Source organism: Terrapene carolina, unplaced genomic scaffold (assembly GCF_002925995.2).
Source record: "Terrapene carolina triunguis isolate 2854851 unplaced genomic scaffold, T_m_triunguis-2.0 Scaffold238, whole genome shotgun sequence".
Lineage (NCBI taxonomy): Eukaryota > Metazoa > Chordata > Testudines > Emydidae > Terrapene > Terrapene triunguis.
Window position 1 is genome coordinate 484,988 of NW_020664589.1, and position 24,374 is coordinate 509,361.

Consider the following 24,374-nt stretch of genomic DNA (forward strand, 5'->3'; position numbering starts at 1 on the left):
TCACTCACACCCCAGCCCTCCAACTTTTCCATCCTGTAGAAGACCCCCATACTCGAAGACCCCAAAGGGGGTTTTGCTTTCAAAACGTGATCTGAGTTTCTCCTCAGCATTTCCAGACCCTCTGTCAGGCCTTGTCTCTATGGGGACCCCGTGTGGTTCCTGTGTAGAGGTGCCGGGGCAGCCCCCTGTGTGGACATACTGCACTGGTGGGAGAAGTGGCTTGTACTGAGCAGCTGCATCGGGCTAGCGACTGGGGATAAAAAAACCCAGGTGTTGGCACAGCCTTAAGTTTCTGGTTGAGATTCTCTCTCCCGGGGGGGCCCTGCTGACGTAAGGGGCCTTATGGGCAGAGTCGCAGCCTGTGCTGAAGCTCTGCCTATGTAAAGGAGAGAATTCTCCCCCACCCTTCCTGCCCCTCTGGCTCCAACGGGGGAGCAGTAGGGGGCAGCTCTATGGAGAGGGAGGGGCAAGAAAACCACCATCAGCAGATGGAGCAGGGGAGCAGCAGACAGCCAGCGCTGCAATCTCTGCAAAGCTCTTGGGAGAGCCTTTTCATCCAAGGCCCTTCTCCTCCTCCCAGCCCCCACCTGTGCTTCCTAGTGCTGGCTTGTCAGGGCTTCGCTTAACACCCTGCTGTCACCCTACTGGGGGCTGGCTACGGCTGCTGTCCCTCTCTCCTGACGTCCGCAGCAGGAGGGGCCAGGGGGCTCTCCCAGCTCCCAGACCTGTGCTCCGACCACTAGCCTGTCTCTTTCTGACATACCCCAGTGCGGCTGTTGTAACACCAACAATGTCCGACGCCGGGGAGGGCGGGAGACGATTTTCCTTGAGTTGTTCTGTGGTTTTGTTGCTCAGGATGCTGAGGGCTCCACGTGTCTGCACTTGGCTGCCAAGAAAGGGCACTACGACGTAGTTCAGTACCTTCTCTCCAACGGGCAGATGGACGTCAACTGCCAGGTAAGGCCCTTCTGCGCGGTGCCTGAGCAAGACCAGGCGCTTTCCGCGGCTCAGGAACTGTGGTCTGTCCCTGCAGTCTCAGCAGCGCTCCGTATGGTTACTCAGACACTGCTGGGCCGGTCTGGAGAAACAAACGTGCTTAGCTAATGGGGCCGTGATCCATCAATAATCTGATCCTACCTTTCCAGCCTTCAAGGCCACCACAAGAGACCCTCCTTCTCTGCCTCCCTTCCACACACATCGGGCAGCCCGGCCCACTCACCAGCAGACAGCTGTGCTCTGTGCTGCCTCTGACTCTGCTTTCGATTCCCTGCTTCCTCTAGGCCTCTGCTGATCCTGGGGCCTTTATCTCAAGGGTCTGTTAATAGAGCCTCAGTCTGCCCCTGCGGGCGCGTCTCACAACCCCACCTCCCAGCAATGGGACCAGAGAGGAAGCTGACCTGGGGCCCATTTGAGCTGTCCTGGAAAGGGTGGGGGGCAGCCGGCAGCTAAGCCATTTTCAATAGGACATCCAGCCATAAGGCGTGCAGCAACACTGCCTTCCCCATGCCTTCTTCCAGGCCCGTTCTGGGCTGCTCATTGGGCCTTATATACGTGACTGGCAGCTCCCCTGGTGCCTTGGCAGTCAACCCAATTCAGATGTAGGTTTGGGCTCTGATGCTACAATCTTATCTGCACAGACGGGCCCTTTCTCCCCCACCCCCGGAGACCCATTTGCAGTCGGTGGTGCGACGCCGGGATGCAGGAGTGGGGTGGATGGGGTTGAACCACACTGTGCTGTGCGTGAATGACAACAGGGTTTTCTCCACAACCATTTACAATCCCGTAGTGGCCTGAGACAAAGGGGGTCAGTGGCTTCCTTTGCGAGGTGCTGCCTGTCGCGGCTGCAGCCTATGGGGCCAGTGGAAATCAAGGCAGGCGCTGCTTTGTCCATGCTCTGTGTGTCTCATGCACTCCTCTCCCCTCCCAGGACGACGGAGGCTGGACGCCCATGATCTGGGCCACCGAATACAAGCACGTTGAGCTGGTGAAGCTATTGCTGTCCAAGGGGTCGGACATTAATATTCGAGACAACGTAAGACTTACCAGAGTTGGGGTTTTTAGTACATAAATGATGATCTTTATTGAAAAGCTCCCCAAACCAGTAACGCCAAGCCCCTCGGAAAGGACAGTAGGGAGCAGTGGGTTTGATAGCCAGTCCAACATGGGAGGCGCGAGCAGCCGCATTGCTTGCACTTTAGGTAGGTCCTTGCAGGACAATCTGCTAGCCTTCAACTCCAAGTATTTCCCCCTACAGTATTTAAAAATCATGTCCATAGTGTCTCTCCTGTTCCGTGTAGTAGTAAGTCCTGTGCCCAGTCGTGTCCGCAGGGTGGGGCCCACACAGAGTACCACACGTTACATGCCCCAGAGAGCTTGCACTCTGGGGACTTGACTTGCAGAAGTGCTGAGTAGCTTCCGCTCCAAATGAAGTGATGGGAGCTGCAGGGGCTAAGCGCCTCTGAGGATCAGGCCTTCGGAGCCCGATTCTGCAAACCCTTCCTCATGTGAGAAGTTGCAGATGGGACTGCTTGCCTGAGCGAAGGCCAGTCACCTGGAACCACGTTCTCTGATCGGAAAGATAAAACATGGGGCAGCGATTAGGGAGCATGTGCAGGGATGATTGGGGAGGAGGGAGAAGGCAGTGTCCAGTCCCCCATCTAGGAGATGGGTCAGACCTCCCACTGCTCCTTTTATTGATTGATTGCAACGTCTTTCCCATTTTCCCACTCTGCCTCTGAAAAACTTCTGTGAGTCCAGTGGATGTAAGAAGCTGGTTCCTATTGGTCTCCCCCAGTGCCTCTCTCTGTGTCTTCCCGATGCTGTCAGGGATAGATAGAGGTGCATATATCTCACTGCGCTCAGAATGGCTCAGACTGTTCACTAGTAGCTGTCTTCCCCGGCCCAAAAGCGCCTCCTCTTTAGGAGCCTCCATTTCTTGGGGCGCTGGGTACTTTCCAGACAGGTCCTGCCCTGACAAAGCATAAGAGTCAGAGGTGGGAGAGGGCTTTCCAGATTGCTGCAATTGACTCCATGGCCGTAATACTGGTTCTGAACAAAACGGTTTCATGGCTGATCCATCACAAAAGCCGCCAGCTACCAATCCCTTGGATCGCACATTAGTCTCACAGTGCAAATCCAATCCTTCCGTCCAGCAGTTCCCTCGCACATGTATGAGATCCCCGTTACTTTGTCCAGAGTTCCAGCATCTACTCATTGTAGGTCATTAAGGGCCAGCTCCTGCCGTCGTTCCTCACACTGAGTAGCGCCTTACTCCTCAAGCAGCCCCATTGATTTTAATCAGCGTGAAGTAGAATGGCAGGAGCTGTAAATTGGTCTGTTCTCTCTGTCACCTGATACGCAGTCTGTGCCGTGGTATCCTTGCTGGATTAAATCAATCTTCAGAACTATACGTGGGATTCGCTGCCATTTCTAGATGGTGGCACGCTGGGGAGCAGAAGCCCTGTCGAAAATATGCCGCCCCTGCTCCCAGGCATCTGTTTGTAACTCAGATCTTCCCTTTAATAGAGAGATTAAGTTGCAGAGACTTAAATATGCATTTTTTTTGCCATCTGTGAGAGACCTCCGTTTATAATCATCATCATCGTTATGTGGTCCCAATCAGCCTTTCTAGTGCGTGTCATGCTGAAGGATTCCAAGCTGTACTACAAATTACACAGTAATAGGATCATCCCTTAAAACATCTATATCAGCAAGATTAGTGTTCCCTTCTTTCTAGTGCTCTAGTGAGAGACTGGTACACGCAGTATTTAAGAGATGCCTGAAATCAGTTTGCTCTCCCTGTGCCTGGCGTCTTGCTTTTAGACCTTTGTACCCTACAGCTTGTGCTCTGCTTGTTCCCACCGGGGTCGCTCTCTGTGATCCTGGAGAGTTAGGAGATGGGCTAGTTTGGCTACATCTGGTTTGGATGGTTCCGCTCCTAGCCCTTCCCTGGGGCTCGTTTGCATCGGTCGTGTCTCCCTGTGGATCGATCCAGATCGTTCTGTGGCTTAGAGACAAATGACTCGTCTGTACAGATAAAGAGAGCAGTGCTGTAGTTTAGATGTAGCCTCACCATCTCCAGTGAGCGTGGAGGCGGCTGTGCTGAGAACTCCCTGCCTGCCTGTTGCAGGGTTGTGTTCCTCCGAGCTAGAGAGAAATCCGATAAAGGAGAAGGCCGGCCATGTGTTTAATGCCATAGCTACAGAGCTAAGGACAGTGGAGTCCCAAAGTGGTGGGATCTTAGTGCACTAAACAGCCTCTCCTGTGTTTTCCCCTCCAGGAGGAGAATATTTGTTTGCACTGGGCAGCTTTTTCTGGCTGTGTTGACATAGCGGAGATATTGCTGGCTGCTAAGTGCGATTTACATGCAGTAAATATTCATGGAGACTCGCCACTGCACATCGCAGCCAGAGAGAACCGCTATGAGTGTGTTGTGTAAGTACGGCGCCTGCCACCCCCGCTTTCCTTTGTTACTTTGTTCACTTCTCATTGGGACACTGGCTGGCAAGTTGAGGAGTGCTATGAAATGCCTTTACCTCTGAACACGAAACAAAATAGGATGAAGAGCCTGATTCTGCATTGCTTTGCACCCGGGCCAAGTGGGGGTGAAATACACGGGGCTGAGTCTCATGAACCCCAAGACCCCTTTGCACCACTCTGGCAGTGTAAAGGGGCCTTAAATGACGCAAATTAAAATTGCATCCACTGTCCGGCTCCTTTCCACTGCCAGAGTGGTGTAACGGGGCCTTTTGAGTGAATGAGAACCGGGCCCTCGTGTCCTGATTCAGTAGCACATGCACGGCTATAACTGACTGCACGACGCACGAGGCAGTGGAGAAGCAGGCTGAGTTTTTGTAAGCATGTGAGTGGAGCTTGTGATGGCTCCTAGCAGCAGAGCCCATTTATAGGGTTGTGGGATGCAGGGCCACTCCATTTGCAGAGCAGTTGAATGGAGGTCCTGAATGCTTTCCCAGTGTTACAATGCATGCAGCAATCCCAGTTAGTGACGAGAGCTCCGTTTAGAGGGTGAAATTCACCCCTGTACAAAGAACTAGCTCAAGGCCTATGCCCCTTTGTAAAGTTCCATTTATGTCCTCAAAATAGGGCTTCAATGGGACTTCAGTGGTGCCTAGGCCTAGTTTCATGTCCATTTGGAGCTAGGCTGGTTACAAGCAAACTCCTTTTCATGCCTGATGTAAGGCAAGATTTGGACCCAGCTCTCTAGAATTGGCAGGCTGATGTGCCACTCTGTTGCTCTACCCAGCTTCCAAATTAACCCCCCCCCCCCTTTTAGAAAGTGGTGTTCAATGAACCAGCTTTATAAAAAGGGAATTGAGGTGGTTGCTTTCTAAAGTGGTGGAACCTGTTCAGAGTCGTCATTCTCAAGAGAATGCGACCTTGAGGAATGGCTGCAGAATGCCATTTGACTCTTCCGCCTCTGATAAGTTCTTTCTGGGTGGGTTATCTATTGTTGTTGCTGTTTTGCAGCCTCTTTCTCTCCCGTGGCTCGGATGTCAGCTTGAAGAACAAGGAAGGTGAGACTCCACTCCAGTGCTCAAGTCTCAACTCTCAGGTCTGGGTGGCTCTGCAGATGAACAAGACAATCCGAGAATCATCTACTGACAAACCTGCCCAGATAGAGAAGACGGTGAGCAGGTGAGAGTCCAGCTAGCCTCTGTTGTGACTGCCAAGTGCAAGCTCTCTAGGTTGAGGGATGAGGCCCCGATTCTGGAAGGCACTTAGCTTTTAAGTTTGTGCCGAATCAGGGCTGGTGCAGCACGTGCTGAATCAGGGCTGGCATTTATGAATTTATCATCCATATGGAACGGTCCAACAGGAAGTAATAATTTATACATCTGGTTGGAAAAATGGATTCAGAATGAAACGGAATTCCTTTCAACCTTAAATATTCAGAACTCAAATTCTGCTCGGGATGCCAGTCAAGCTGCACTTGTTGATTTTGTAATCACCAGATTGTTTCGGGGAGTGGAGGATGGTATCTTTGTTGCATAAAGCGATTGTTCTCTTCCCTACCTTTCCCCTGCTGTGACAGAGACATTGCCCGGGGTTACGAGCAGATCCCAATTCCATGCATCAATTCAGTGGACAGCGAGCCTTGCCCCACCAACTACAAATACGTTTCTCAGAACTGTGTGACCTCCCCAATGAACATCGATAGAAACATCACTCATTTGCAGGTTAGATGGGCCGGGTACATACGTGGGTGGGTGGGTGTCTCTCTCCTGTCCTGGTATGGAATATTGTTAGAGAGGTTGCTGTGTGCTGATGAGAGAGCCAGCTGGAGTGTGCACTGCAGAGATGTGTTTGTTTGTGTCTGTCTGTCTGTCTGTCTGTCTGCCTCTCTAGGTGGACGCAGTGATTGAGCAAACATGGTTGAGCTGCTTGATTGTGTGCTTGTATTCCAGTTACACACTTGCCTCCTCCACCTTGTTGGTATAGGTCTTTTCGCGACAGAAGAATGGAAATTCCTCCCACTGCTCCTTGGAACTGAGAAAACATTTTGTTCCATGGAAATTTGAAAGTCAAGCCTCAGAGGCCCTGTGATGGTGGAGTGCGAGTTTTAAGATAAGAGGCAAAACCCCTGATCCTTTCCATTTTGTCTGAATTGAAAACCCTGTGGCATTTTCAGTAAGAATTGGGGTAGTTAACCCCAGTGTCCTGGCAAAATTCCAGCTTAGGCATTTGGACTCTGCCTCCCTACATTCCCCCAGCTGTTTCTCTTGGATGTAGGGTTCTTCATCCCTTCCTTTCTTAAACTGCTGCTAACTGCACATGACGTCCCACTCTAGAGATGGCTGCATTTCATGGGTCTGATGTAGCCCGTACACTCCTCTTAGGTGTAGTGAGGCTTTAATTAGTCAATGTTTTGTAGATCCTCCAATGACAGAAGCTGTAGATGAGCAAAGTAATATTTGGCAATAGTATAATCCAGGCTATTGATTGTGGTGTTCTATGTGATATCCATGAAGGCTGTGTGTTCTGGTGCCATAGTTATGAGCCCTGTGTAATATCCTAGAATTCACTCCTGCACGAGAGAAAAATGGACACAGGATCACCCCCTGTCAGAACTGACTGCAAAATTCCTTTCTGTGATCTAGCTTCCCCGCAGTCATGTCACCCACAAAAACGAGCAAACAAAATGCCCTGTGAAACCAATGAAGTTGATTGTGCTATTGTCTCATGAGAGAGAGGGAGGGATTTGTGCCTGTTTTTTAAATGCTTGGGAGGCCCCCATGTTCTTGGTGTTTGGGAGAGGGTGGGGTATATCAATAGCTAAGTTGATAGCTGTTTCCTTTCCAGCCCATTTAACCAATTTGGTCTTTCTGTTGCATTTGTGTGAGAATTGGATCTGCTCCTTGTTTCTCCCTTCCAGTACTGTGTGTGCATAGATGACTGCTCCTCCAGCAACTGCATGTGTGGCCAACTCAGTATGCGCTGCTGGTATGACAAGGTGAGGACTTGGAACTTCATGTTTGGTTTGGCCAATATTCACGTATTATAACAGTTCGTTTTAAAAAATTCTTAAAGATTTTCTAAATTCCAGTATATAAAATACTTACGACTGTAATCTTGGCTTCAGTGTGTATGTGGCAAGAGACACAATAAATCTCAAACTTACGTTACTTCTATACCAATGGAGCCATTAATTATCCCCACACGATACGCAGTGTTTAACAATCCATTCCCAAGGTACAAGCCCCATTGAAGAATGCAGTGTGCGCTGTTCAGTCATTAAGTGTTTCTGTAATTTATCAATGAGGGGAAGGGACTAGGGATGTTTTATTTTTCCCTTATTTACTGTGATCCACCTCCTGTGAAGGCTGAGTGGATGTATTTTAATTACAGGTGGCTGCTCTAGTGTTTTGTGTGTATATGCTTAAATCCTCCAGGGAGGTTTGGAGGTTAAGCCTTGGGCAGGTTCCACTAAGATCACATGTTCCCATAATCTCTGCAGGCTTCTCCCTTGGGAATTTTGGTATCTCTTGGCGTTTGCCAGGTATCCATTTTAATTGTGCTGTAACAGGCTTCACAATCCAAAGTGACTTCACTGCTTGTATCCTTCGAGTATTTATGTCCAAATTTGTTAAATATGGTGCAGGATCTGCCACCTTCTCATCTCCATGTAACTGGACGATACTTAGAGGGGCTTCTTACGAGAAGAAAGGTGGTCCAGCGGCATGAGTGCTGGCCTCAGAGTCTGGAGACCTGGGTTCTAGTCAGGATGTACCATAGACTCTCTCTTCCCCAGTTGCAAACTGTGGATAAAGAAGCATGCACACTTCTGTAAAGCACTTTGAGATCTGCAGCTGAATAGCACCGCATGCATGCAAAGTACTGTTTTTGTTTATTGCCTGTCCTTTCTGATAATGGTGCAGAGCTCCCTCAAACTTCGGGGAAGTTTGGGTATGGATCTATGTTGTCATCTGAGTCAGCTCTAGAAGATGGATGGGAACCGATGTATCAGCTCTAGATTGACTTAAACTTTGAGGAAATTCAGCTCTGGATTGGAGCTTTCCAGTTCCAAAAGAATACGGGAATATAATCTCATGTCTCTTCTCCAGGATGGCCGACTCCTGCCTGAATTCAACATGTCTGAGCCACCGCTGATCTTTGAGTGTAACCATGCTTGCTCATGTTGGCGAAACTGCCGGAATCGGGTAGTGCAGAATGGGCTCAGGTGAGAGAGAAGGCTCCCGATTTGGATCATTATTTTCAAAGGAATAAAGCTCCTTGCCTATCTTCTCTAGTCTGTCTGTAAAAGCAAAGATTTCCAAAGATGAGGGAGAAATGGTGCAGCTATATCATCATCGAAGGATGTAAACCAGAGCCAAGCCTCTGGATCCTGCTAGTGACCACAAAACAACAGCAGGGTTGTGAGATCAGCTGGGAATACCACCCTGACACTGGCCTAGACACTTGGATCCTCTGTGTTCTTGAGTCAACCCAAATGTACAATTTATTAGTTGCTTCTGGTTTTTTTTTTTAAGTAAGTGGTCGCTTCACTGGCAGTTCAGATGCTGCTTTCAGGGTAAGGTCTTTGGGGAAAATAGAATAATAATAATAATAAGGAAAAAACCCGTAGCCATTTATATCAAAATGATAGGTTAGTAGTTCATATCAGAAGCGATGGCCAAAGCTTACGGACTTGGGTTCCTTAATCTGTAACTGGTCTGATGAATTATTTTCCAGAGATGCTCTGCATCCATTGACTTCAGTGCTGTCAATCACACTATTTCTATTGTGTTGCTGAAGGATGGATGTGAGCCTTTAACTTTAGGGACTCAATTTGGTAACGTTGGCTGTCTCCTTTAAAACAGGGGAAGGGATGTTACGGAGAACTGACTCTAGGTTAAACTGATGTCGTCAGCGGTTTGGTTTAGTTTTATTTAGTAAAGAACTGATTTTTTAACTTTGAAATTGTGATGAAAATTTGAAATTTATTAAAGGAAAAAAACCCACTCAGGAGACTTTCCTGATGAAATTCTTGGCCGTGCTTTCTCTCTTTTTTTTTTTTTTTTTTTTTTCTTGTTTGCACCATTTTTTTTTTCCTTAAGGAGTTGTGCAAACAGGGTTGTCACTATTGTGCCCTGTTTGTTAAAGTCTTGCTAAGGGAGGCAGGGTGGCTCTGTAAACTGAGGTTGAGTGATAAGTCCCTGTGGAGCCTGTGATAAGGTCAGATATTTCCCAGAGCTCTATGGGCCACATCCCTTGAGGAATCAAGGATAACTCCTGGCTTTTGCTCTGCAAAGTGGCTGCTCAGTAATGATGCCTGGGTGCTCCCTCTTCATTCTCAGTATTTCCCTTATCAAATTTGCTCCAAATGAATGTTACATGTCAGTGCGCATGTTTCCCTCTGGCAGGCCTACCAGCTCTGCCTGGGGTCTGAAAAGCAAGCGATGTTCCCTGCGTCACCCCCCAACAACACAGTGTCCGTGATCCAAAACTCAGCTGCCTGTTTTACTGGTGAGGAATGGGGCAAAACAGAATGCAGCTTCCTCAGGCCTGAAGCACGGTGTGAGCCCATTTTCTGAAGCTGCTAGTGCTAAGGAAAGCTTATCTGCCTTGGGTTGTGCTCCTGGTACTGTCTGCCAAGGGTATGAAGTGCCACGGAGGGAGAGGGATTATTTAAGACAATGCCATGTAAAGGGGATATGAAAAGAAACAATGGGGTGAAATTAAGGAAAGGAAAAAATAGGGGAGCATCAGGATTCTCCCCCCACATCCCCCCCCTCCGATAATGGAGTCTGTGCAAGTGGCCTTAGGCTCCAGCGGGGGATGCAGGGGATCCTTCCTGGAGAATGTTAAGGATAAGATGGTCCTATGAAATATTCCAGCAGTGGCTGGGCAGTGCAGTAGAGGACCTACCGGGTCTTTTCTGAGTCTAGTTTTATAGGCTGTATATAGGGGCCAGGAAACGCAGCAAGTTTCAAATTACACAGTTTCTTTCCTACCTCTCAGCTGGTGGCTTAGGTAGGAATGAGTGGGACCCACCAAACTTCCAGCTCTCTGCAGGTGGAAGGGATATCTGTGTAGTGATCCAGGGCGTTCTGAGTACTGCTCCAGCTCCATCCCCTCCATTGCAGCACACTTCCCACACAGCCATGCTCCCATGGGCTCCTGCCGACTTCTCCTCAAACATCTCCTCCTTCCATTGTGCGGATGGGGAACACGCAGGAGGGAAGAGAAGCTGGTAGCTGACATTTGTATCCCATGTGTAAATCCCCAGAGGTTTAAGGGGGGTGGGGTGGTACCATGGAGAGCACCCAGTCCCATAGTGCCCCTGCCGCGCCCCCCCTCCCTCCCCAGGCACCAAGCCCAGTCCCCATGGAGTGTGATAAAGGGGGTTCTGCAGGATGGGGATAAAGGAGAGCTGCCACATAGTCGCTGCTTCCCCCTCTTGCTGTGCCAGAAGCCAGTTTGCACCTGGTTTTCCTTCCTTCCGCTCACATTAGCAGAGGGAGCAGATCGTGGGGTGCAAGGGACTGGGGTCACATGGTGACAAAACTAGAAACTGTCTCTTGAAATTAACATTTTCTGATTAAATTTGCAATGTCTGTGTAACCCTCCCCTCCCCAGAGAGCGGACGCCTTTCTGCAGAGCGCCGCCTCTGATGCCATTGACGGGACCCCTTTCCTTGTCTTTCAGGGTTCGATTGCAGCTTTATCGAACGCCAAAGATGGGCTGGGGCGTGCGGTCGATGCAAGACATCCCCTTGGGAACGTTCGTGTGCGAGTAAGTTCATCGGCTTAGAGTAGCTCACAAAGAAAGCATCCGCTCATGAACTCTGATGGTGTGTTGAACAGTTGGTGTCATGCACCCAAATTAGAACGCTCCTTATTGAAGGGAGAGGTGCATGCAAAAAGAAATTGCTTCATACAGAACCCTCTAGTCTAAGTATATAAGAACGGCCCTACTGGGTCAGACCAAAGGTCCATCAGGCCCAGTATCCTGTCTTCCGACAGTGGCCAATGCCAGGTGCCTCAGAGGGAATGAACAGAGCAGGTAACCATCAAGTGATCCATCCCCTAAGTGAACGTTCACTAAGCAGTTAGAACATATCTTCAAGCTTTCCCCATGCTGCTGGAGTCTACAGTCAGCTCATAAGCCACCCTACCTTAGTGACCTCCATGCATCACCTTGGAATGAGAGTAGTCTCATAAATTCCACATTATGGCCCTAATTCAGCAAAGCGCACAAGCATGTGCTTAAATCCGTTTGACAGCAGTGAGATTTAAACATGTGCTTAAGTGCTGTCCAGAATAGGAATGCTGTCCTGAATTGGGGCTTATGACTTTGTCACAGTGACTGCTGTAGTGATAGATATGCCTGAGAGACATTGGTTTAAGCTCTGAAAGCTTTGATTGTTTAGCAGAAATGAGTAGTGATATGGGAAATGCAAGGCGGGGGTAGAAATAATCCATTTAATTTGTATTGGAGACGGGCTCAAACGGCAAAATTCACGTCTGGAACATCCCAAAGTCTGAGGGGTTGGAGGTGCATCAGTGTCTCTGGAGCCCGTGTTTTGGGTTGGGCCAGTCTCTAGTCAGGGTGAGACAGTTAAGGGTTTTCTACAGTACCGAAGTTCTGGTTTGGACCCTGACTCCGCAGAGCACTTAAGTGTATGTTTAAAGTTAAACGCATGAAGTGCTTGGCTGAATCAGGGCCTAAGAAAGAAAATGATTGCTATCATTTATGTATGGTTAACAAAAATAAATTCCTGTTTGAACCAGTGATTTCTTAGGCTTCAGCGTGGTGCTGATTCTTCATAGCGATCTTTGGAAAATGACCCATTCAGCTATGTTCTCAGTGACGCCATGAAAGCAGGATCTCTGTTTCTTAGTAGTATGCCATGGATGCCTCACGGTATTTTGGGATGGGGCAGGGGATTAATTTTAAGGGTATTACCTCTGAGAAATCTGAGCCTGAAAGTCTGAACAGTAGCAGAAATTTAAATAAATAAATTCAGCAGTAGTTTGGTAAAGTTGTCCTGCACCTGCATTGCTGCAAAAGCTCATTAGAAGCTATAATGGCCTTGATGGTGTTTTCATGGTTCAGGCCTAAAGCCAAACCCTGCCTGGGTTGTTCCTGAGGTCTATCTTCCAGCTGGGCTGGTGAATGAAGTTGGTAAACCCCAAACAGGGCTTTCTACCCAGATGGAGCATTCAAAGTCCAGAGCTAAACCCGTGCCTGGAGATCAATTGGTTCCAGTAAGAAGGGGGGGGAAAAGCATCAACTCTTCACAAATATACGGATACAGGGTTCCTTCCTGTCGTGGTCAGGGTGCTCCCTTCCGGTGGCATCAGGGAGTCGGTAGATGGGCCAGAAGTTCATCGGGGTGGCCTGACTTGCAGCTGCACACCGCCCGTCGGCAGGGATCCCCAGTCCCTGTTTGGGGTGCACACCAGCAGTCTATGATGCTGGCACCTCAGGGTCTGGGGGCTGAGCAATGAAACAGTCTATGGCCTCAGCCTCCTGGCTGGGGCAAATAGCCAAAGTCTAGGGCTTAGGCCTTCTGCGTCTGGGCTGAGCAGCTACACAGTCTTTGACCCGCAGCCTCCTGGCTGGGGCAGGCAACCAGAGGCTGGGGCTCTGGCCCTCTGGGCAGGGCAAGCAAATTGTCTGTCGCCCGCAACCTCCTGGCTGGGGCAGGCAACAACCGCACAGTCTCGGGGTCAGGCCCCTTTGGGGGTGTGGGCCGAGCGACCAACAGTCACTGGCTCAGGTGTCTTGGCCTAAAGTTTCGTGCTTGGCCAGTCGCTGAATATAAGGTGGGGCGGGGGACCCGGGCCCACCCTGCTCCACTGCGTCCCAGCCCAGGGCCCTAACGGTGGCAGGTGATCCCACCACAGGGTCAGCAGGGAAACGGGGTTGCTACCTCGCATCCCGGCAGCACAACCGAACCAAAGTCTTGTTTTCCTGGGTTACTTCCTACCAGTTTCTGCTGGCGCCGCTCCATCACTGCCTGGCTCTGGTTCACAGGCTCGCGGTTGGGCGACCCTCCCTCCGGTCTCTCCCTGGGGTCTTCCGTCCCCATGGGCAGAGGGTTGACTGGTCCTGGACCTTGCTGAGGGCTCAGCTCTCTGCTTGGGACGTCTGCCTCCTTCCACGGTCTGCCACAACTGAGCTCAGGGCCCTACTTTTATACTTCCTGCCCCACCCCTGCACTTCCTGCGAGGGGGCCGGGAGGGCCTTAGCTGTGCCTCCCAAGGGAAGTTAACTCCCTCTGCACTGGAGGGAAGTTACTCTGCCGCACTTCACTAGAGTAAATGCACAAGTTATTTGAGGAACCGCTGATTAGAGAAGTGTAATTTTAAACAGAAGGCATGAATGCCAGGACATTTAAAACTAAGGTAAAGGTGTAATAAAAATGATCACTAATGTGACATTTCTGGGACTGCAGAGTTGAGTGAAGATACCACAAGCCACGTTAGCTCATCTTATCCCCATCCACAACTCATGGCACCCTTTCACCCGTCACACTGTACCTCTTCTCCATTACAAAAATGAACCACATACTAACCAACTCTGAATGAATACGTAACATGCCCGCACTATGTGTAACCAACATAACCATAGGTCAGTCTTCAGCTCACCCTCCTTTGGTGAGCCAGCCACACTAGCTTCTTACCTTTAACTGTCTATATGCAGGGCATGGAATTGTCCCTCCCTCACCTTATTCCCATAAAGAAAGAAACCCCAGTGTTTACACACCTTAAGGCTTGTCTACAGGGGGAAATTGACTGGAGTAGCTATTGCAGAATAACCTATTCCACAATAGCTACTTCAGAATAGCTCCCCTTGTGGACATTCTATTCAATATGCATCCGAAGAAGTGGGTTGTAGCCCACGAAAGCTTATGCTCTAATAAATTTGTTAGTCTCTAAGGTGCCACAAGTACTCCTGTTCTTTTATTCCAGAGTAAAAATTACTCTATTCCAGCATAGTTCGTGCGCTTTCAGAGCGGAGTAATTATTCTGGAATAGAAGTTACTTCTATTCCAGAATAGAGTGGAGACACAGGGAGCTCTGATCTGCAGTAACTGTTGTGTAATCACTGATTCTTCAATAGCTATTCCAGTCTGTTCCCCATGCAGACAAGCCCTTGCTGTGCAAAATGCCCTTCTTAATCACCTACAATTCACAGATTTTCCCCCCACACACACACATAGTCTGGACCAGATTTTAACTGAGTATCTTCCACCTCCCGTTCATGATCACTCAAGCCCCCTCCTCTCCCATTCATGATTGCAAAACACCCCCTTGGCAAAACACAGCAATGGCTTGCATGGAAAGCGTTTAGCTGTCTTCAAATGCAGTTTGGCAGCTGAAAACAAGACGAGCTAGACAAGCCAGCTTGTCCCCAGTTACCAGCAATTGCGCCATAGACCACAGGCTGAGAACGGTTGCTACATACCGCTCCACTACAGAAACCGCCGGTCCCTGCTGCCATGTCTACGTTATGGGTAGGTCCTTGGAACGATATTCTGCCTAGTAAAATGTAGGTCATCGGCCCCTCCACGTACATACAGTCAGTTAACCCATGCCCACTCTTCAAAGATGGCTCCACAATGCCAGAATCACTCCTCCTCTGAAACAGGCGCTCATGTTACCAGCTCCATATGCAACTAGCTCTCCAGAGAGAATTGATTTGAATCTACAGCGTATTTGTTTCCTTGCTAATAATGTCCCTATCAACTTTAGAATGTTCACAGGTGGTTATAATAGTGTGTAGAGAGGGTGCTCAGGTTGGTGGGACACAGGGACAGAGTTAAGGGGGCTGGTGATGCCTGTTTCCATTTCCATACCTCATATGTTTTGTGATTTGTCCCCCATCCCGCCATAGAAACAACCTGTGCCAAGCAGAATTTTTACCCCAAAAAGGGAGAAGATCCAGAGACTCCATCGGGTCTTGACTTTGCTATTGATTTTTACATGGAATGCGCTCAGATACCTAAGTGACAGACACCATATAAGCCCTTAAGATATAGATAGATAGATAGATAGATAAGTGCTACTGAATAACAGAGTTACCTCATGCAAGTCTTACCACTGACTTCTGATCTGGGAAATCAATGGGACTATTTGCATGAGTAAGTACTGCTGAAAGTGAAGAGTGGTTGCAGAATTGGGCCCTAAAGGAACATATAAGCTACATCTCAACTTCCGTTTTAACTAACGTTTTTGTCTCCGAATTGCTTATCAAAAGGAGTGTCACAAAATAAAATGCTTTTCCGGGTGCCATTTTCCAGCTGCTTTTGAACTGCCTTCGGTTTTGTATACTGTGCGACACTAAAGCAATTTTACTCCATCCATAATCCCCTATTGCTCTAGGTTACTAATGATTTTGTGGTTTCCAATAATGCTGCAGCCATATGGGAGTGGTTAATAGATACCAAGATGCACTGAAGGCAAGATGATAGGATTCCACATGCAGTCAGCATCCTAGCCTGATATTGCAATGCTGTGCCAGACTGCTCGAGGTCAGGAACTGCGTCTGAACGCCCCCTCTATTATGGAATGTTTGGTGGTTCTCAGGGTTAATGTTTCAGGCTTTCATCTCCAGGGCCCTGGGGTCAAATGCTAGTATCACAAGGGTAAATGCACATAGTTAATGTTGGGAAAGCGCTTGGAAGCTGAAAATGCTGTTAAGAGCGTTCGGAACAAGTAGTATGGAAATCTCTGTTTTCTCTTCAAAAGACGTTTACTCATATTCCTAACCTCTCACTACTACTGCTTATTTATTTGTGTTACTATAGCACGTAGGAGTCCTGCCCGTGGACCCAGACCCCATTGTGCTAGGCGTTGTGCACACGCACAGCAGAAGTACGGTTCCTGTCCCACAGCTCTTAGAATCCGAATATAAGATAAGACAGATGGAGATTGTCTCACTTTCCTTCTGCTTCTCAGTCTGTCACACAGTGGGGCCCTGGTTTATGACTAGGGTTCCTAGGCGTTATGGTAATACAAATAAATAATAATAATAATAGTGATAGCTAGGCTGGCAATGCATCATGCATGGAAGAAGTTACAAATATTTAATCCTCTACTTGAATCAAAGCCGTTTCAGACGGAGAGGAGAAGGCTGCCATCTCAGAATACTTACTGGGCCTGATGGCGATCTCACTGCATTGACTCTGATAAAGTCATACCTGTACTCCTGATTTGAAGGTGGTAGGAGGCCCAATTACTGAAAGGGACACTGTCAGGTTAACTTAATGTCGACATCCAGGGGATGGTAAGACACGGCTTTAAGTCAGTAGCTTCTATGATCAATAACAATATTTCCATGGTTTTTTGCACATTCCAAAGCAAACAGTTATGCATTGGTATGTAAACATCCTCTTACAGTGTGTGCAACCCAAGTGTTGCAATATTGTACATGGGAACCAGAAAGTCAGTGGACAGTAAACAAAAGCAAAACTAACTAGTCTGTTGTTACTGGGGGGAAAGTATATCCTTTTTTAAAATTCATTTGTAATGTTCAAAAGTATTAGCTGTAACTTGAGTAAAGGAATTTTGTTTTTTTATTTTCAAGATGTGGGGCCAAATTCTCAGCTAGTGTCAATCAGCATCGCTCCACTGGCTTTGATGGACCTATGCTAATTATGGACTTATGCTGATTTGTCACTTTCACTCTTTACACCTCTACCCCGATATAACGCGACCCGATATAACATGAATTCGGATATAACGCGGTAAAGCAGCGCTCCGGGGGGGGGCGGGGCTGCGCACTCCGGTGGATCAAAGCAAGTTCGATATAACGCGCTTTCACCTATAACACGGTAAGATTTTTTGGCTCCCGAGGACAGCGTTCTATCGAGGTAGAGGTGTACTTTGCACACAAGAGGCAAGGTGTTAAAATCCAAGCTAGCATCTGCACAAGCGTCTCATTGCTGCATTTCCCATTCATCCGACAGGTACGTTGGAGAGCTGATTTCCGATTCAGAGGCCGACGTACGTGAAGAGGACTCCTATCTCTTTGACCTTGACAACAAGGTAGTGTGTTCAAGGGGACTCCCTGGCAAAACAAAAGCCAGCGCTTGCTACTCTAAAGAGCTAAAAGAAAATTTGTCCTCATCTTGATGGGCAGAGCAGTCCGAGAGCTTGGGAGAGGAGAAGCACTTCTCACCTCACGGTAACCGAAATCTGTTCACAGCTAAGTAAAGCGTGGACTGCGTGGCTCAGGGGATTGGTAATGGGGTACAAAGCCTGACTGCATTAGGTCAGCACTTTGAATGCAGCTCAGGTCGATAGTCATTGCAAGTTATTCCCATCTGATGGCTGTGTGAATTAAATTGGTTGTTTCAGTCTGATTTCTAATGTCCAAGTACCTCTGTAGCAAAGCCCACCCCCAGCTGGCACTAACCAGCACCCATGTGGGCAGCCTTACTAAAGAGCTCACCGATTAATTAGCTGATAGACTGAAATACCAGCTCACCAGTAAAGGACCTTTCAGGTTCGGCTTCTGGTAGCCTGGCAGGGCAGTGTGGGGAAGCTTGCGCTGCTGGGTGTGCTGCATCTGGCCCGAGAAGGACTGGCGTCCCTCGAGCCATCAGCTCATTCCTTTCTCAGGGGCTTTAAACTCACTTTTAAAAGTCTGAGCGGAAGCTTTATGTGAAACTGTCCTTGGCAAGAGCAAACGTGCAGAAAGGTGATACTGATGACTTTCTGTGGGGAGCTGCAAACCAGCTTCCATCCTGCTTCCATATTGGTTCGGCGGTTAGAGATGTAAAAAGAGGCTTTGCCTTTAATAAAGGGAGAGGCCTTTCCAACCACTAAAGAAGGATCCAGTGAGGAGTCTTGTAGCCAGTGCTCTGAAATCAGAAAAGTAGAAGGACCAGCCTCTCTCATAAACTTCACTAAATGCCCAGGGTCAGTCTGTTCATCCATGGATTAGCTAGTAGTCTGCATCCTCCTCCTCCAAAGATTAACTAGGCCATCATCTCCACATTGCATCTTCTCTGCATCAGCCTAGATTGCGGCATGTCAACCTGGCTGCCAACCCATATCTGTCCTGTGTTTCTTCAGCATGCTCTGCTAATGAGGCTGACTGGGCCTAAGATTGAAAATACACTGTAGGGAATAGAATCCTAGAATCATAGACTTTAAGGTCAGAAGGGACCATTATGATCATCTAGTCTGACCTCCTGCACAACGCAGACCACAGAATCTCACCCACCCACTCCTGTATCAGACCTGTGCCTGAGCCATTGAAGTCCTCAAATCATGGTTTAAAGACTTCAAGGTGCAGAGAATCTTCCAGCAAGTGACCCGTGGTAGATTGGTAAGCGATAGATCAGAAACCCGTCATTCATCCTGGCTTCCCTTTTGGGTAAATAACTAAGAAATGATGCTAGCACCAGGGAATTGCCGGGAGTTCTGTAAGGGGAAATTATGCTAATTTCTCATGGTATTATGGGAGTCTGACCTCTTCTCCCATAGTTCTCCTGGGCTCCCAGATGGCCTTTCAGAATCTCCCAGAAGCCATTGCTTCAGGAAGCTGTGTTGGGAACTCTGGAATATGGGTGCTCAGTGCCCAGTACAGCTGCACCAATACTGAACAGTGCAGCGATGCACTTGAAACAACATAGCTAGTGTGGGCGTGCCGTGCCATTGGCACTCCGGCCAGGTCTGCGCTACAGACTGCTGTGTCAGGAGGTGTGATTCCTGACCGACGTCGCTGGTCAAGCAGAAGCCCAGTGGAGACACACTTCTAGTGGCAAGACTGCTTTTACCGGCCCGGCTTGTTTTGCTTGTGGGACAAAGCGCAGCTTTGCCGGTCTAGCTGCCTCCGTGGCAGGATAGCGTACCGGTGTCCCTATACTGATAAAGCCCTCCTAGCATAGACACAGCTTTACACCAACGCTGCCCAATTTAATTCTCTCGCGTAGACAAGGCCTGAGAGATTTATGCATAAATTTGGGAGCATCCCAGATATTTGCCTTGGCAGAGCTCTTACATACAGACGTGAATGTGGGGAGGTCACTGAAGCCAGCAGGCCAAGACCATGGAACCGCTTATATCGGAAGATTTTGTCTCTAGCGAGATCACGGTATTTAACCAGCAGCCAGTACAGACCTTTCCTAATGTAGCGTGTGCCAATCATCCCCTTCCCATGAGGAACCAGCTCTGGCATGTTCTGCCCTCGCTGGAATCTGGGCACAGCTTCGTTGGGTGAAAGCACTGCTCAGCATTTCTGGCTCTGCCTGAGACCGGCGTGCAGAAAGCCCTGCAGTAGAGGGGATCTTCTCTTTGGGGTGCTCCTCGTGCCCCCCTCCAGAGCCCTCGCGGCTACTCCTGTGCCGTGCAGAGGGGAGGCGGTACTTGGAGAGCAAGGCAAAGCCCTTGGTAATACCAGGGGCAGGGGCCGAGCAGGCTCCCCCCAAAGTAATTCTAGCCTCTGCCAGCTCGAGGAGTACCTGGGACTCAAATCTGGGTCTTTCTGGAGAAGTGCAGAGTGCTGAGCACACAGCTCTGGAGTGGCCCGCTTGCTGCACTCCCAACCGCGGCTGTTCAGCAACTGGAGAGCGAGAGTGGATTCAGCTCCCTTGTGTGGTTGTGTAAAGCGCTATGGGACTAACCACCAGATAGTCCAACCACACCATTTAGAGGCTTCTTGAGAGGGCATGGAGAAGCCCCCTGGTTGTAAGGTAAACAGGATTCTCTCGGTAGAAATGTCGGGCAGCGAAAAGAAGCCAAGCTGATCTGTTGGGTCAGGGAGTAACATTTCCTTCTTGCTAGGGCTACATTTGAGGAGCTAACCAATCATTGGGCTGAGCTATGAGACAGCAGATCTATTGTAAATCAGCAGTGCTAGACAAATTATAATGGGGTAACCATAACCACTAGGATCATAGTGAAGGTAATAGCTGGTGCAAAGTTGTGTGGCACACTCCACTGGGGAGAATCCATATTGGAAATGCCTGGAAAAAGTGAACACGGAATACCAGCAGGATGGTCAGATAATATATGGTGGCTTTATAACCTGGAGTGCTGCTGCTGCTGCCGATTCATGGAGGCCTGACAATCTCTGGGCACCAGAGGGAGTTTATGTGCAGGAGCAGGACAGACCCCACTGAGTACTCTTAGTGCTACAGTGTCTGAGGCTGCACTGAAACATCTCGCTAACGGAGCGAGGAGAGACAGTCGCCACTGTCTTGAGCATCTTTATCAGAAAGGCCAGTTTTAATGTTCTGGAAACGGGCCGCAATGGCTTCCCCTTCTCCCCCCAAAAATGGAGGGAGGGCATGAGTCTGCACATCAGGATGGAGGTCAAGGAATTGGTAATGCCTGGAGTTGAGATGGGAACATTTTTTAAGAGAAGCTAAATTGGAAAGGGGCCCGTGGAACAAATTCTAGGACAATTCCAGCAAAGTCTGCTAAACTGGAGAAAGTACTGGTGCAGGACCGATCCCTAGGGTATATTTTCTATCTGCAGGGTGGGGCAGGAGAGAGCAGATTAGGACCTAGTGCTTTAGGTATGTTTCATCACCTAACTTCTGAGATTTGGTCAATGAAGAGGCATCAGGATACACAGTGAAACAGTGTATCTTGTTTATCTTCACTGGCTGCAGCAGTATGGAAGATGCATAAAGGTTGAAGGCTGGGTACCTTAGGTTCTTATTCCGATAGTATCTGAGCACCTCACAGTCTTTAACACCTTTAGCCTCACAACAACCCTGTGAGGTAGGGAAGTGCTGTTATCCACTCTGTGCCTCAGTTCCCCAACTGTAAAATGGGGACAAGCGACTTGCCCAGGATCATGCAGGAAGTCTGTGGCAGTTCTGAGATTTGAACCGAACCAATTCGTGGGCTAGATCCCTAACCACGGGACCATCCTTCCTCTCCGTTTAGGTAGCCATTGGGAGCTTTGATGGAGAATCTGTGGATTAATCATAGATTGAGCCTTTTGGCAGCCACACGTAGTCCTGTTTTCAGAAAGCTAGTGTAGAATTACTAACTGGGAGGAGCAGGGTGGAGCTGTCTCTTCTGGAGTGTCAGGGGAGTGGAATTGTATGGGATTTCACCTCATCATCTGTGGAATAACAGCCCCCAAATGGGAGTAATCAATCAGAGAAAGAAACCTGTCAGCCAAAACCAGCCAGAGGAGAGCAGAATGCAATCAGGTGAAGGCAGGAAACAGAAGGCAAGGCCCTGCTATACGCTGAGTGGTTGGAAAATATGTCAAAAATGGCATTGCCTGTTTTCAATCACTAATAACTCAGAAGAAAATGATCTCGAATGCTTGTGGATCAATGTCCTAACAGGTATAGCACAAGATGGGGCATTAGTTGGTGTCTGCTACAGACCAAATCACACTAGGGAACAGGAAGACCAGCTCCTTATGCATCTATCCATAATGTATAGGAAAGGAAAAGCTGTGTGATCATAGGGAACTTCAGTTTGAGTGACAGATGCTGGAGGGGTCATGGTGGCAGTACTAAAACATCCTTGGAATTTCTAAATATTGTAGGTGACAATTTCCTAACTCAAAAATTGTTGAAACTAACGCAAAGGAATTCTATATTAGACCTTGTCTTGACAGATGGAGAGGAGCTGATCGCTGAATGAAAAATTAAGGCTAGCTTAGGTACGAGTGATCATGTGCAAACGGAATAAAATTCAGACCAGTGATATATATTTACGCTTGGTGCTTTAAAAGGGCCAGTTTCACAAAATTGAAACCAGTTTATGAGCCAAATTAGCTGTGAGGAAATACTAGAATTAGCAATAACAATGCAGAAAAGGCAAAAGTGCTCAAAAAATATTTCTCTTCTGTGTTTGGAGAAAAAACAGATGATGTCATCCTATGATAACACATTTCTTATTACACTAGTATCTCAGGAGAATGTTAAACAGCAATTACTAAAGTTAGACACTTCTAAATCAGCAGGTCCAGAAAACATGCAACCAAGAGTTTTAAAAGACTTGGTGGAGGAGCTTGCTGGACTGTTAATGTTGATTTTTTATAAGTCTTGAGCGCTGGGGAAGTCCCAGAAGACTGGAAGAAAGTTAATGTTGTGCCAATATTTAAAAAGGGTAAATGGGATGGCCCAGGTAATTATAAGTAGGGCTAAGATTGTCACAGAAGTCATGGGTTCTGTGAGTTCCAGAGACCTCCATGACGTTTTTTGCTTCACCCCATAGCAGCGGGGCTGGAGCTGTCAGCTCGCGGGGGCTCTGGCATTCTGGGCCATGGCGGGCAGTAGGAGACCCTCACAGCTCTCAGCCGGACCCCGCCCCCCTTCCCCTCCCACAGCAATGCTCGGGATCTCATACCCTCCTCAGGCCCATTTCAGGGACAGGTCACAGGCTTCTGTGAATTTTTGTTTATTGCTCGTGACCCACCCCTGACTTTTACTAAAAATAACCATGATAAAATCTTAACCTTAATTATAAGCCTGTCAGCCTGACATCGAGCCTGGGCTAGATAATGGAGTCTGATATGGGACTCAATTAATAAAGTCAATGAATAAAATCAATAAACACAGGTTTATGGAAAATAGATGCTGTCAGACTAACTTGATTTTTTTTTTGATGAGATCACAAGTTTAGTTGATAAAGGTAATAGTGTTGATGTAGTATACTTAGACTCCTATAAAGTGTTTGACTTGGTACCGCATGACATTTTGATCTAAAAATCTAGAACAATCTCTAATTAACATGGTACCTGTCAAATGGATTCAAAGCTGACTAATGGTTAGATCTCAAAATGTCATTGTAAATGGGGAATCATCATTGAGGAGGTGTGTTTCTAGTAGGGTCCTGCAGGGTTCGGTTCTTGGCCCGATGCTATTTAACATTTTTATCACTGACCTGGAAGAAAAAACAAAATGCTCACGGATAAAGTTTGCAGATGACACACAAATTGAGGGAGTGCTAAATAATGAAAAGGACAGGCCACTAATGCAGAGCAATCTAGATTGCTTGGTAAACTGGGCACAAACAAAAAATACAGCATTTTAATATGGCCACATGTAAATGTGTCCATCTAGGAACAAAGAATGTAGGCCATACTTACAGAGTGGGGGACTCTATCTTGGGAAGCAGTGACTGAAAAAGATTTGGAGGTTGTGGTGGATAATCAGCTGAACATGAGCTCCCAGTGTGATGCTGTGGCCAAAAACACTGATGCGATCCTGGGATGCATAAACAGGGGACTCGTGAGTGGGAGCAGAGTGGTTATTTTGCCTCTGTATTTGGCACTGGGGCAACTGCTGCAGAAATACCGTGTCCAGTTCTGGGGTCTACAATTCAGGAAGGATGTTGATAAATTGGAGAGGGTTCAGAGGAGAGCCAGGAGAATGATTAAAGGATTAGAAACCATAGTAATAGCTCAAGGAGCTCAATTTATTTAGCTTAACAAAGAGAAGATTCAGGGGTGACTTGATTACAATCGATAAGTACGTAGATGGGGAACAAATACTTAATGATAACAATCTAGCAGAGAAAGGTGTAACATGATCCAATGGCTGGAAGTTGAAGCTAGACAAATTCAAACAGGAAATAAAGTGGAAATTTTTACCAGTGAGAGTAATTACCCATTGGAACAATTTGCCAAGGGTCGTGGCGGATTCTCCCTCACTGACAGTTTCTAAATCAAGATTGGATTTTTTTCTAAAAGACATACGCTAGGAATTATTTTGGGGAAGTTCTATGGCCCGTGTTATGCAGGGGTCAGACAAGATGATTGCAATGGATGCTTCTGGCCTTGAAATCTATGAAAGAAGAGGCCGCTAAGTCCCACCCAGTCAGGCAACAGCCTCGCAAAACTCAGCATCACTGGAGAATGGCTGAGTTTGGGTTTGCCCTGTAGCACAAAGGAGCGATGGGGGCATTATTTTAGTTACCTTT

At 48.0% G+C, this 24,374-nt stretch overlaps 1 protein-coding gene across 1 annotated transcript in view; it reads left to right on the top strand.

Moving 5' to 3' along the window:
- EHMT1 (euchromatic histone lysine methyltransferase 1) overlaps positions 1–24,374 on the top strand; it is a 95,992-nt gene that overhangs the window by 61,063 nt on the left and 10,555 nt on the right. The window contains exons 18-26 of the mRNA XM_026657230.2: positions 856–957; positions 1,928–2,032; positions 4,280–4,434; positions 5,488–5,655; positions 6,053–6,197; positions 7,394–7,471; positions 8,583–8,698; positions 11,167–11,253; positions 17,438–17,516. Of these exons, the coding sequence (XP_026513015.1) occupies positions 856–957; positions 1,928–2,032; positions 4,280–4,434; positions 5,488–5,655; positions 6,053–6,197; positions 7,394–7,471; positions 8,583–8,698; positions 11,167–11,253; positions 17,438–17,516 (1,035 nt within the window). The remainder of the gene's footprint in view (positions 1–855; positions 958–1,927; positions 2,033–4,279; positions 4,435–5,487; positions 5,656–6,052; positions 6,198–7,393; positions 7,472–8,582; positions 8,699–11,166; positions 11,254–17,437; positions 17,517–24,374) is intronic.